The 15,073-nt window shown below is 40.3% G+C and overlaps 1 protein-coding gene across 3 annotated transcripts in view; it reads left to right on the top strand.

Annotated features, from left to right (window-relative positions):
• Nucleotides 1-5,796: 5,796 nt before the first annotated feature.
• Nucleotides 5,797-15,073, top strand: part of pcdh1b (protocadherin 1b) — a 163,807-nt gene continuing 154,530 nt past the window's right edge. For all 3 annotated transcript variants that reach the window (XM_084132322.1, XM_084132323.1, XM_084132324.1), the window contains exons 1-2: nt 5,797-6,452; nt 13,950-14,784. In XM_084132322.1, the coding sequence (XP_083988448.1) occupies nt 13,963-14,784 (822 nt within the window). In that variant the 5' untranslated portion in view covers nt 5,797-6,452; nt 13,950-13,962. The remainder of the gene's footprint in view (nt 6,453-13,949; nt 14,785-15,073) is intronic.

Raw genomic sequence — 15,073 nt, 5'->3', positions numbered from 1 at the left:
ATATTATTGTGAACTTTCTATTTATCAAAGTATCCTGATAAAACAAGAATGTATCACGGTTTCAACATATCAAGCAGTTATTTTAAACTGATAATAATTAGAAATGTTTCATGTGACACTGGATCATGTTACACTGAAGACTGGAGTAATGTCTGCTGAAAATTCAGCTTTACCATCACAGGAATAAATTACATTTTAAAATATATTGGAAAAGAAAATTGTTATTTTAAATTGTAATATTTTTCACATTATTATCTATTCTCTATTATTTGAATAATAGTAATCAAAACTGAATAATAGATCAAATAAATGCAGCATTGGTGAGACTTCTTTTAAAACATTTTTTAAAAAAATCTTGAAAAATCTCAAAATGTTGCTTTTTTTAATGAAACTTACCCACATTCAAGTGTTGATAAAAAAAAAAAAAAAAAAGAAGAATGCATGGTTAAAATAAAGGGTTTTTTTTTTTTTTTTTTTTGTAAGCAAAGTCTGTTCTTTCTTTTGATATATTGCATGTTCAGATATTAATACAACAAATATATATCTGTGGGCCATGACATTTTTGTGAAAATGATCAAAAACGCTGGCGGTGGCTGGCAACTTTTTTTTTAAAAATGCTAGTGGGGAAAGAGTTAAGCGAGTGTGTATGAGAAAAAAACATTTTTTATATATATATATATATATATATATATATATATATATATATATATATATATATATATATATATATATATATATAGCCTATATATATAATTTGTGGGAAATTGGGTTCATAACTGTTAAAAGACACAGCTCCTCCCTAGACTTATGTTAGAAAACAGTAAAAGATCGTCTAAGAAATGGCGGATGGCAAAATTTGGTAGGATTGGTCATTAATGTTTTAAAGCAGGGTTTACTGAAAGCTCAGCTGGAAAACCAGCACAAGAGTGAAACTTTACTCGCAAAATTAAGTGTGCCTAGCAGAATATTAGAAATGAAAAGGTGATAAAGTTTAGAGGAATGAATCTGGTAGTAATGTGATCATTTATCATATAACCATTCACATAACAAAATATATCTTATGTAACTGTTGTAAAGGTTACCGATATGTGATAACAAGAATGACTGAGTGATGAATTTCTTACTGCAAGTTACAATAACAGAGAAATGGCACGTATAATGAGCTATTGATGAACTACAAATGCAATCTCCATATAGAGAAACAGAAATGAATATGTGTCTTTGTTGGCTCAAACCTGAAGTGGCAGTTTAGTATAGATTTTATTTCAGCAGACTTTAAATCGTCTCCTACTAGTTTGACACACACATTTTCACTACTGCAGTTCTTCCTGAATGCATCCCATTGTCCTCTCAATAATCTGTAAATTTGAGTGACCCAACAACGGGTGTGGACATTTGCATTGTCCAAACAATGAAAGACGGGCAGAGTGTTTGAAATGTGTTTAGAAACATTCATTATTTTTGTGTCATGTTTGCTTGAAAGACCTTACCAAAGGTGAAGTGCGTAATTTCAGCGCCATTAGTGGCACCAGACACACTTCACCTTCAGCAAGATCTTTCCAGCATACATAATTATAGTTGTGACATATGGCCACCCCTCTCAGCTGGCTCGCAACAGTACACACACAAGTGAAGTGTCCACTTCTGTGATACCAACTTGTGGGGCAACATTGAGGTATACAAAGATTTACATTATCATAAGATGAGTCTTCCTGTGTCCATGCATTCACGTGTGTTTGCAAATAAAATTTTAATGTGTGTGGGAGTGTGTGTTGAGAGAGAGATTAACATGTTGAATTATTCATACTCTTGTTGGAGTTAATAACAGTGGCGTATCAGGGGGATCGGGTCTGATGGTTGTTTGTTTTATGATAAGCTGACGGAGTTCTTATCTCATGGGCCCCGATACAAATCTCTAATGCTTGCTTTGCCTTCTCCCCAATACCAAAGAGTCAAAGCTCACTGTGGACCTGAATTAGCCTGGAAATCCAGACCCAAATCTGAAAGATTAAGGGTCTGGCATCGACTAATGAAAATCGCCCAGCCCGAGGGGCGGCACCAAACATGTATTTGAAAATCTCACTGCACGCAATTGGATAACACTACGACCAATCACAACAATAAGTCCCATACGCTTAGCTACCAGAGTCTGGTAGATTAGACTCTTGCCGTATCCGGTCGGCAAAACAGCAAAAACGTCCTTCTTGCAAAGGAAGGATTCGAGCGCTGTCTTATGTTCCTCTTTTTGATAAAAAGCCAAGTCTAGCTCGTTCATTGTAGCGGCCAAAGCCGTTTCAAACAACTGGTGTTCATCCATAGCCATCTTGCAATGTTTTCTAATGACTTCGACGTCGCAACGCTGTCGTCATCTGTTTAGCTTGCCTCTGGCCCGCCTATATCAGATAACCCGATGTGATTGGTGCAGCTCAGATACAAGGGCATAGTTAATGAGCATCATTACTCGACGCCAGAGCATAACTCGCTGAGCAAATTCAATTTGTGCTCTCGTGAGAACTCTGGATTTCCAGGGTAGACCAGAATCGAAATTAGGCTGAAATTGAAGTCAAAGGGCAAAAATGCATTCATGCGGCTGTGGTACGTCAAAATGAGTCAGCAAGGTGTGAAGCTGAAAACTGGAAGGAGCAGTCTGTGTGTGTTGTGTGTGTGTGCCCATGTCAGTTTTTCTGACAGTAAGCAGGTACACGGTCTCATTAGTACGGATTATTTAAAGCACTTCCTGCTGCCTGTGGCTTCATCCACAAGTGTGACTCCTATGTGTCTGCGTTATACCTCCCTCCTTTTCTCTCGCTCAGTGCATCTGAGTCTGTTCATTCTGTCCAAAAGGCAAGACCCATAATTCCAAAGTCAGCCTTGCTTCAAAGTGACATGCATTAATTACAGACTTCTAAACACCTGAAAGGCAAAAGGACAGCAGGTCTCACATTCCTCTAAAATTACCGTCCGAACAAGAAAACGCCCAACTTCATCATGAAACAATCTCACTGAATGACAAAGCGCTCATTTTCACGCTATTAATATTGGCAATAATCATCTCGTTCCTGGTTATACAGACAAGAAGAAACAATCCTTTTTTTAATGGAAAACTGTGAAGCTTCCATTCTCGGAGCTCAGCTGTGCTGGTGAACTAATTTCAGAGTGCTGTACCTGTAATTCTTCTGAGGAAATAAGGAAAGTCTAGTCTCTGAATTTAAATAATCTACACCTTGAGACAAAAGGACCAACCAGCGCTTTGCAAATGAACAGTCCATCAGCCAGTTTAACACACTCAAATTCAAGTCGCATTGAACGGGGACTGAATCATGATATGATTCATTCTCCCTTCAATGTGACTCTGAGTTAAACTTGCTGATGGACTGTTCCTTTTTAAAAACCCCTGGTTGGACCTTTTGTCTCAAAATGTAGATTAGTTAAATTCAGAGACCACTTTCCTTCTTTCCATGAGACAGGAAACCAGATTAAAGCCCTTTTTACACCAAGAATGATAAGTAAAGAAAATTATAAAGGTATATCAGCATCCACAACGGCAGACAATATCATTCTGCTTATTATAAGCGCATGCTGCAGCTTTTTTGTCTGCCACTTTAAATGGTTTTATCAGCTGGAAAAAAAAATCTTTCTGAAAGTGATTCTAGCGAAATCGTTTCTCTGTGCCGTTATACTGTATTTGTAGTGTAGACTCTATTCTTTTGTATTTAGAATGATTTTTAGAACTATATTTGTATCGTTATCCTTCCTGTTGTAAATGGCCTAGGACTGGCTTAAACTTGTTTAACTCATCTCTTTTTAACTTACAGTTAAATACTGAATAGTCCCCCCTTCAATATAGACTGTATATTGAGTTACTCTATACTTTTGTGACTCCGTATAAGCTTTATTGCATAGTGTGAACTGGGGCACAAATCTGACAGTGTATATGCCTTTAATAAACATTTTTTTTTATATATATTAATTTTACATAATGAGACCAGGAAGTGTTGTTACCCTGTGTCTTTGTTTTAACAGTTCAACCAATTAAAAAAGAGCTACAGAAGTGACATACATGGCAACATTTTGCTGGCATAATACATTTACATTAAGTCATTTATAGATAATATATATCTCTAAACTATACTTAAACTAAAATGTGCTACAACAACAAATGCTCCCCTCCCCTGCTAACTTTGAAATACACTGGAATGTTTCATAATCTTTGGATTGGTTTGGATGTTGTTGATTGGCATTATTAAAAAAAAAAAAAAAAAAAAAAAAAAAGATACTGAATGTAAAATTGTTAATTGCCCCCATTAAACTATGAAAACCCACTTTAAACAGTCTAGTTCTGTTTTCTGCATTTCAGAGTCTGTGTAACTAGAAACCTACATCGATGATGCAACCAATTGCTTAACTGTCTGTCAAAGAACAAAAAAGACAAGCAGCACACTCAGTTCAGTTTATCTCAAGAACGCCGTAACGCGTAGACCTACTAGTTTGGTTCACCGTGGGTGTGTAATAATTACTCCTCTTGTGACCTCTAGATGCCGCTAAGAGCACAATGAACATTTCCTGCAGCGCTCCTGTACAGTGGCGTTTATGGATCTGATAATTTCCCCCTCTCCCTCCTACTTAGTGCCCTCATGACAGCGTGATAAACTACATAATATCATTTAACATGGTGTGTTGACGCAGCTGATCCCTTTAAACAAAGTCGAGAGTGATTGAAACCATTTCGACGTGACTATGACTCAATCGTGCCTGCAATCGCAACTCTCGTGCGCGACTATTGTGAATTTTGGTTTGAGTTTCGATGAAACGACCGAGACCCTCAATGGTAGATGGACAACACGTCTACCTGCATGCTTAATAAGTTATATATTTTAAAAGTTAGTCGTCATAAATTGGTCATAAAAATGTCTTCTAGATAAGGGGTATGAGAATTGCACCTGCACGGGGGATGCGCGCGCATGGTGTACGGGGGTTGAAAAGGGGACGGGAATAATTGGTTATTCCGTGGGGTTATAAGACACATTCCAAAGTTTTTCTGCCTGGAAAGAATCGGAGGTATCCCTCTTTGTAGTGTTGCCAGATCACAGAGGAGAAACAACAAGCCCAAAGTGACTTTCCCCACCAAAATGAGAGGGGAGGGGGTTCAAAAATTAAATCCATATGTTGCATACAATTGTCCATTTAAATCAATTAATAAATCACACTGGTACATTAGTATATTCATCAATGGTCGGGAACGTCTTGATTGTTGGTGAATCACATTTTGTGTGTGGTTTAAATACATTACATTGGCTATTGCATTGACCATGTTGCCATTGACCCGTGTAGGCTACTACTTTCTTGGTAGCACTAACACGTACAAACATTTGGATAGTCGCCTATAGGCTTCATCTATTCAATAATAGCATTCAGTGTTTTTGGACATCATATTCATTTGCATACTATAAAGTAGCGAAGTATGCATATGTGGACGTGGGAATTATGAAGCTAGAGCAAGACTAAAACTGTAAATGACAGCTGCGATTAGCAGGCTAAGTAGTTGATCACACTTTAGTCAAAACGTTAATGTGTTCCATGGAGCCCCCAAAACACAATTTGCGACTACTCGTTTTATTTACTGGCATTTTTATGACAAAGCAAGCCTAGTCGCTTATAATAAGCGGACATGGCAACACTGGGACTTGGTAATGTTTGGGTAAATACGAATGAGGTATTGTTGTGGAGTCCACACAAGCACGTCTCACAAAGCTCCGCCCTCGACGATTCAAAATGATGTTCTTGTATGAGGGACTCGGCGAGCGAGCGAGCGAGAGAGGGGGAGAGCGAGAGCGCAATCGGTCGGAAATCACTTCACTCTCACATAGGCTATCCACAGAATAGACGCGCGCGGTGAGCTGCGGCAAGAGCGCGAGCCCCGGCGTCCTCAACACTGAATAGTGAACTGATGATGAGAGCACGCGCACTGGACATTACCGGACATAGCCGTGGAAGATTTTTTCTGTTTTCACTTGTATGCACAAACAGTTGTTGACTGAAGGCTGAAGTTTTGGAGGATGCTGTCGTGTGGAATTGGACGTTTCGGGATGCTGTGAGCCCGGTCCGGAGTAGCGCTGGTTCGGGGTTTTCCTTTCGTGCGCAAGGAGAGGACACTTCTCTCTGATGTGCGTAACCACCATCAGCCAAGTTACGCGCTCTTATTTTCTGATGTGACACTTTTTTCGATTCAATTTTAGTGAACCATCCGTGTTAAAAAAAGAGGAATTTTAAAGAAAAAGAAAACAAGAGAGCTGACAGAGGAAAAGATTGCTGTTTTTGTATCGACAGGATTGCGGTGGTGCTGAATTTTGGATTTCCAAAGCACTTGATTTGTGGTGTGGAAAGGGAACACGGCTTTCGGTCCGACTCTATCAGCCAAGACTAACTAACTGAGAGGAGTAATATCCTTCAAGGTAGGCTATATGAGATTTTTTCTATTAATATTTACGCATTTCCACAGTTTCTCTCCTGCCAATGTATGCGCTCTCCTTTGATTCTTAACATAAAATGAGGCAGGCTAACATTAGGAGTCATATAAAGATACTTTTCCTTATAGAGGGGTAGTCTATGTGTGTGTGTCTGTGCATGTGTTTAAATTGTAATTGTGGCAGAAATATATCACTCGACATAGCCTATCACAAGGTTGTGTGATTATTTACTTTATCTTTACAATAAATGTTGAGCAAATAACTGTAAAGTGCTGCACGCCTCCGATTAAATATCACGAATTTATCGATACCTCAAGTTAACATCGACCGCGGTCGTCCATAGAGCTGATTAGCGCTCATGTGACATGTTTTCCCTACACTACTGCTATTGATTTTTTTTTTTTACAAGAAAATATTTTTCTACCGAGCGCTCTAGTGGATCGCCAATCTCGCTTTCTAGCCTATTACATTTCCACATATAGCCTAGAAAACTAGCCCTTGACCCATGAATTCACATAGGCTATAGCCTATAAATTCTTCATCTAGCTCAAGTTCCAGCCAGTGAGTGGATCTTCACGTAGATTTTAATCGATTCCTCGCTCTCATATATTCAACTCTTTCTTGTGCGCTCGCGAACGTCCGTCCATAGTCCATGGAAAAAATCTCTGTCAGCAAACCCTCACATGAACTGCGCTTACTTGCGTATAAACTTGTTCAACGCTTGGAAGCGCTGATTCTAATTAGTTTTTATATTTTTGTGAACTATTATGGGTAAAACCTTAAATTTAGGCAACTATCTTATTTGTTTAGTCTATTCCTCGCTCCCACAACACCTGTTGCACTCGTTTTTGCGCATTTCTCACGTAGCTCTATTTCCGCCTCAGAGCGTGATGGTTGAAAAATGCTGCTGTTATTCCTATTAAACCCGCAGAATGTCAAGTAGTCAACATTTCACGAGACGCACTAATTTCCTTCCTTGGTAGGCTATCGAAAGCATTGCCTGTCATCATAACAACGGAATCCGGTCTTTCTAGCCGCTCCCGCCGTCGGGTTACTTTTAAACCTGTTCGTCCGGTCCGGCCGGGAGAGACAGGTGTGAAAACACGGGAAGGCTTGGGCTTTATTCCGCCCATCTGTGATCGGACATCTCGAATCTTTCTGCGGTTCATCTGTAGGCAAAGCGTTCAGACGGATGTAAACTTGTACAGAAGCCCACAATTGCTTGCAAATGATCTGGTCTAACTCGGAGCGCATTCACCCGCAGGTAAAAGTCATTTCCTTTCCTCTCTCATCGAGATCGTGTTCTGTAGGCATCAGCACAAGCGCGCGCGCGCACACACACACACACACACCGACACTTGGAAGAGCTTCTCGTGCTGTTCCAGTAGATTATTGATCTGTGGATCTTATAAGCACGTTCTTTTATTTCCCCCCATCCATGTCTTTAATATAGCCTAATTCGTCACTCACCCCGGCGGTTATAGGTGAATGCGATTTGAATAGGGTGGGGGCGCTGACCCCCTTATAAAGACGTCTATTAAGACCACCAAACTTGGGTTCTGACTTGCTTTGGCAGTAGTACATGTTTTACTAGTATGAACGTTTCCGTGAGATTCAACTTTAGTGGCTTAACCCTTTTGTTGACGTTTGGACATTGGTTATGTGCTTTGTCAACCTCAACTAATTGCACCTTGTAGGCTATATATTCTATATATGTTTTCATATTAAAAAAAGAAAGTTGCAAAACACCGAATGATTTGCATTTCGTGCAGTTGATCGTAAAACAACGAGTCGCGCCATTAAACTGTCCTTATATTGATGGGCGTCAGCGCTGCATATAGAGTCCAGAAAAAAACTGGAGAAAACGAGAAGCTTCACAGCCACAGAGTAAAAAAAAACAACAACCTTCCAGTGAACCGAAAAAGACATAGGGATGTTTTCTTTGGGGTTAAAATGTGTTACCTCACTTTATTCATCGTATGCTGGTGTAAATGTTTAAATTGGTCTTATTGGAAATTACATGCAGATTTGACAGCTTGACATTTACATGTGAAAAAGACAACATGTCCATGCCATGAGGTACAAGTTTAATTCGCCATTTCCTCTCATACACACACACATGTATGTTGACAATTATCACTGTCAAAACCAACTTGAAATGAGACATTTCAGCATTTCTGTGTTCATGGGTCAGTTGTAGCCACAAATATCTTTCAGTTTCGTTGCTTCAACATATAGAAAATAATAGTCATCATCCTTCAACTATGTCTATAGACAATGAATATAGGCTGCTGTACATTGTTCAAGGAAAAATAATTAATGTCTGTTGACCAAAACAACTAAATAACAAGATAAGACCCATTGTTGAGCTTTACTGCCCGTCATTATATTCCCATTTTTACAGTTACAAAACAAATATGCATACATCAAGTAAAAATGTTATGCCTATTTTATTGATTTTATTACAACCTCTATGTCTTTGTAACCATAACAGTAGCAGTCCTCCAGTCTTTGTCTATGCTATCAGTGTGTGTGTGTGTGTGTGTGTGTGTGTGTGTGTGTTAGCTGTGTGTAATGGTGTGTGAGAGTTTGTGTGCCAGCCTTGTGACTGGCCAGCTCTCTCTGTGTAACAGACTGGTAGACAGCAGCGGGGCAGCAGTTCATCTCGTCTGAAAGCGGGCGCAGACTAATCTGGCCCCACAATGGCTGAATGAAATAATTAAAGTAATCCTCTGTGCCTCGCACTTGGCTAGGGAGGGGGGCCTTGGACCACCCATCCTGACCGGGTCACTGAGCGCCATGGAGCTGGTGGCCCGTAGAGCCTGGATGGCTGCAGCCGAGGACAAAAGCGCACGTGAACTCAACTCTGTGGCTGTGGGTGCTGCAAGTCTCGAATCACAAAGCACTCAGTATTTAGGATGTGGTTGGTTAGTGTTTGTCGCCTGCTACTATTTATTTTACCTCATTCTATTTTAGAATGAGTAAACATGAATGCATTTTATTCGAAGGAGCTCACTACACACTTTTTCGATTTCCTTGCTGATTAATCGGCAGCATTACTCAGTTGGTGAGTCTATCGGCTCACCTGATGTAACTGTAAGCAAATAATTCTTCAGCTTCTCTGCTATATTTTTTGAAGACACTTCAGATGTGTACTAAAATGTCAGTTGAGCCGGTTGAGTTAACCATTAACCTGAGACAGATGCTGCACTCTTACTTCCTTCTGAGTCAATCATTATCCTGGCTTTAGACAAGAGCTGACTCCTGAACCCTCATAAATGTCAGCGCTTTAATTTAATTCTTTAATTATCGCATCGAAACCAGGATGGGGAGGGGTTAGAACAATCATTGACTAAGGACTCAGTGCGTTACCATGACGCAGTGCCTCAACCAGGAATCCGACTCCTGCTACGGCGGTTACGTAAATGCTTTTATTGCTTATTTTCCCTAGAATCACCTTGCAGTTTCATGCTGAGCTGGATGCTACCTGGGGGGTGTCTTGGCAGAGGTATGCCATCCTCATATTCCCATGAGGGTTTTTTGCTGGCAGGGGAAGGGTGAGCGTTGGTACAATGATGAATTCCTCCTTACAAGTCTCTAAAGAGGAAAAGAAGGAGAGCGAGACTGTGAGAGAGGGAGAGAGAAAATCATACAGCAATTTTAAAGCATGTCAGCGGGGGAGGCTTTAGAATAGTAATTAGCCCGTTAAATCTGTTAACCTCCCCCTGCGCTTACAACACAATGGCCTTCTCGACAGTGTATGAGCGCATCTCTGAGAGGGCACGGAAAGGCATAAAATGATGGTGTGCATATAAAAAAAGAGAAAGATAGAGAGATGTATGTGATGTTGTTTACAGAGACCAGGTGTGAAATGAACATAATATGTTTTTTGCAAACAGGAAATGAGAGGGGAACCATGTTCCCCCGAAGGCTGATGCAAAAATTCTGACCAAATGCACTGTGAATAATGCGCAAAGAGCCGATGGTGAGGCTCCATAAGGGAACTCCGATTCACACCTTCCCCTGCGCTCACAGCTATTGATTGTATTAATGACATCCAGCTTATACACAGCAGTACAAGATGAATTAGGCTGCACAGCCTGAGAGCCGAGAATAAATTCTCACAGGATTATGACAGTAGTCATAAATACCGCACTCTGGCGACGCCTGTCTCCCTGTGAGGAGATCTTAGCCGTGGCTCGACAATGCCATATTTGAAGACGTTATTAGAGAAGCGGACGCTGCATGTTGATTCAGGGCCTGTCATAAATCTGCTCTCTGACCATGTAAGGATGACGATCAAAACTCTGAGGTGAGGGAAAGCCCCACTGACGGCCCATTGTCATTGTAATGGCTAGGCTTATTGTGTACCTGTGTGAAGGCGAAGTGCTAACTCTCTGCAACTGAAAGGAAAGCTGTCTGCTAGGTAGCCGTGCTTGATTTGACTCTGTTAAGGCCTCCTGTGTCTTGTAAATATTGCTGTCGTTAGGGCACACCACTCATATGCACTTATGCATTTCCATTACAAAGGAGAGTTCTTAGCCAAAAGCCTAAGCTGTTGCCACCTTTATATTTTATATACTCAAACACGTTCAGTAGTTTTTCTTTTTTTCATGACCTTCATGTTTTTCCCTAGGATTTTCCATTTGCCTGAGTGCCTGCTCAAAGACACACACTGACATTCCTTTGCTGTGTTTGTTTTTAGATCTTGTGTGTAAGTTTTACACACCCACAGACATATATATGTGCGCACATGCGTTCACATTCACAGAAGAGTGTGGGAAAGGATGTCTACAGCCCACATTAGGGTTCCCAGTGTACAGTGACCCTTTAACACAGACTCTTTACGCTGGGCCCTTGAGAGCGAATGTCGTGAGAGCTTCTCAAACTCTTTATCGCAACAAACAGATTCACACGCTTTATATTTTGCCAGAAGGTTTTTGAACTTTTTTTTGTCTTTTCCAGTGCATGATGAAGATGGGATGTTTTGGTTTAGTTTATATATAGATCTTGTTCTTTTTGTTTTGTTTAAAAAAAAAAAAGAAGCATTTTAGTGCTATTTTTACTGCCTGGTTAATCCTTCACCCAGTGCTTCTGAGGTCTCTGCCCTGCTTTTTCCTGTTGACATTTTTTCGTCAACACACAGTACACAATTCAACACACACCTTCAGCGAAGGCTCTGACACATCTCTGTGAAATGCCAACTCCATAAGACGGTCGTTCAAAACCACAATAAGGGATATGTTGCTTTAAAGGTGAGGTATTTTTCACCTCTCTAGCCCATTTTGTGGTCCACACTGTTTAATTAGCCACATAAAAGTGTGCCAGAGTCGTCTGTCTCGACAGATTCAAAATTAGACTGTGAAATTAGTGAGAAACGAGTCAAGATCTCATCATATGTGTGAACAGGGTCACACATCCCACCCTTCATTTCAGCCTCATTAGTGCATTGTGCTCCCTGCCGTGTCATTGCCTTGTGGCTGCAGTTGTGCAAGTGTTTTTGTATTTGTTGGTGTCTAATTTGTGCATATTAAAACTGCATTTCCCATGTATAGGGGAGTGTGTGAGGTGCACAGTGTCTGATGCAGTTACATTAGCCATTTTTTGATGCTCTAACCACATGAATTTTCGTTGTAATGTGTTTGTGAGAGGCTCACCATGTCATGTGTTTGCTAATGGAAAAATATTGAATGGAACATGCACTAAACTACTACAACCAATCAATACTGATGAGAGTATGGATGAACCCACTTCCTATTAGTCACCAAATAACAGTCCATTTTGCTGACAGTCATTTTTCTTTCTATATTTGTGTTTTTTTTTTTTTTTTTTTTAACCAAGTTGTACAATAATATGATTTTTTTTCCATGAAACCTCATAGAAAGTGACATGTAAAGACTTTGATTTTGATTCTTTAGGTTTGGTATTCACAGGCAGAATGTGTACAGAACTGGTGGCAGCGCTCTCACATCCCCCATTGGTTCACCGCTGGGTCGAGTTGAGGTGTCTGTCTCCTCTGGACAGTAATCTAGCAGCCCTGCCTCATTAGCCATGGGGAGTGTGGTGGGATAACATTCCCCATATGTTAGAGGGGTCTGCAATTACCACAGTGGGAAACATCAAAGTAACATGACCTTAAACGTGATGGATTAACAGAATCTGATTTATTTATTTATTATATTTTTTTATGTTCTTTTGTAGTTGCTCATACTGAAGTTGTTAATGTTTGGCAAGGTGGCAGGAGGGGGCCGTTGTCAGTATGCCTTCTATAACCCTGTCTATTACTTCCTCATGGGTGTGTGATGTTGCCACAATTTGGGAGCCATTTGCTGTGAAGTGGCCATTGGAAGATTAGAAAACCACACTCTTCTACCATGTGTTCAATAACTTAACAGTAAAGTTATCGGACAGGAAAGGGAAGATTCACATGTAAATTTGTCTTCAAGAATGCTTTTGGTTTCTTTTCCCCATTAAATAGATATATTTTTTCTATAGTCCTAATATGATGGTAATCCTTCTTTGTCTGGCTACTATTCTGTCTCTTTACACACCCTGTTTATGTATGGCATAAAACATATGTAAGAAGAAGAGCTAGAAGAAGAACATGGTGACAAGAAAAAGAGTGACAATACATTTGTATTGTAGGCAGTGGGCAGTGAACACTCAGAAATGAATGAATGAAACCAAAGATTCACTATCTAATCTTTGTTTTTTTTCCCCTAATTTCTACTTTGTTGTTTTGCCCTCCATTTTTCACTGTGTTCTTGAAATAATTGAATTAGTTTAATTATAGTGAGAATAAAATAATAATACAGAATAAAAGAGGGAGAATTGACCTAAAAGGTAAATATAATAACTAGCCATTAATAAAATGAAGAGCAGATTTATTTCTATAAGATGAAAATAGCATGAGCCAAAAGCTAATTTTAATTGTACTGCCTTAGATATAAAATTTTTGGGGTTTTGGCCAAAAAATATGTTGGGCTTGGAGAGATGGGGAAAAATCATGCAGGTTGATTTTGATGGATTTCACCCTTTCGTTGTCCCCTAGGCATGATTCTAGAAATTAGAGCTGAGACAGTGTATCAATAGCTTGGGAAAGGTAGATCAAGTAGTGTAGAAGTTATTATTTAAATGGACATCACTTGTCTGCAAGCTTCCTACTCTCTTAGGGTACATCAGCCAATACATCTCTTAGGAATATGGACATATGTTGTTTTTACGAATTAGACTTGACACAAAGTTTGCAGAATCAAGGTCAAACACAAGTAACTGTTTGTGACACATTTACTGCCTCTAAAATGGAGAGGTTTACAACACATGAAGGGACGATCAATCATAAATCCCAGGGAATCAGTACCATAAAACTCTGGCTGCCATCGCTTTACAGGGTTCTTGCCACTGTCAGATACTTTAAAGGATTGTGTCTGAAGAATGAACGTTTCATTAATCTTATTTGTTTGTTTGCTTGATCTTTTGCAGCAACAGACTGACAATGTGCCAGAGTGCCAATGCGATGTGGTCACGGTGGAGTGCCATGCTAGTGTGGATTTTGCTTCTCCTCTGTTGCTCTGCAAATGTAGTCAACACCATCATCTACCAGGTACCCGAGGAGCAGCCGCCCAACACCCTGATTGGCAGCTTGGCATCTGACCAGGGCCTGCCAGACACAGGTCACCTTTACAAGCTTGAGGTGGGCGCTCCTTACCTCCGTGTGGATGGCAAAACAGGGGAAATCTACACCACAGAGACCCCGATCGATCGTGAGACTCTCAAGGACTGTCGCAACCTTTTCGAGGGTGATCCTTGTTTCCTAGAATTTGAGGTGTCTATTACAGATCTGATGAAAGGCACAGGACCTCGGCTCATCGAAGGCCGCATAGAGATCTTGGATGAGAACGACAACACTCCACAGTTCTCTTCACCTGTCTTGACATTGTCGATCCCTGAGAACACGCATGTGGGTGTGCTATTCGCAATTCCTGTGGCCACCGACAAGGATTCTGGAAGCAATGGCATCGCCGATTACGCGCTAACGACTGGCCCTGAAGCTGCCAACCTTTTCAGCCTGCAGGTGGCGCAAGACTCAGATGAGAAATTGCCACAACTCATAGTATTGGGTAACCTAGATAGAGAGCAGCGAGATTCATATGACCTCAACATAAAAGTGATCGACGGCGGCTCTCCACCTCGCCAGAGTAGTGCCCTGCTCAGGATCACCATTACAGATGCCAATGACAATGTGCCCAAATTTGAGAAGACACACTACGATGGTGAGCTGCCAGAAAACAGCCCACCGGGTCACTCTGTTCTACAAGTAAGTCATCTAATTTTTTTATATAAACTTTCGATCTAAAACTAAACAAATAGAATAGCATGATGCCAGCAAGGGGGTCGGTTCTCTCAGAACACACATACTGGCAAAATGTATATACCTTAAATACATTTATTTTACATTATTATTATTATTATTATTTCCCTTTCTTATAAGGTCATGATGTAAGTTTCGCATTGAACTCACCTATAAGCAAGTATATGTTATGCTAAACCTTAAGATTGGGCAATAAGTAATATAGGAGCTGATTTGACAGCCTGGAGATAGAAGT

The sequence above is a fragment of the Abramis brama genome (assembly GCF_963993115.1).
Source record: "Abramis brama genome assembly, chromosome: 13".
Classification (NCBI taxonomy): domain Eukaryota; kingdom Metazoa; phylum Chordata; class Actinopteri; order Cypriniformes; family Leuciscidae; genus Abramis; species Abramis brama.
The sequence above is the reverse complement of the archived record's forward strand: the minus strand, read 5'-3'. Positions and strand labels throughout refer to the sequence as shown.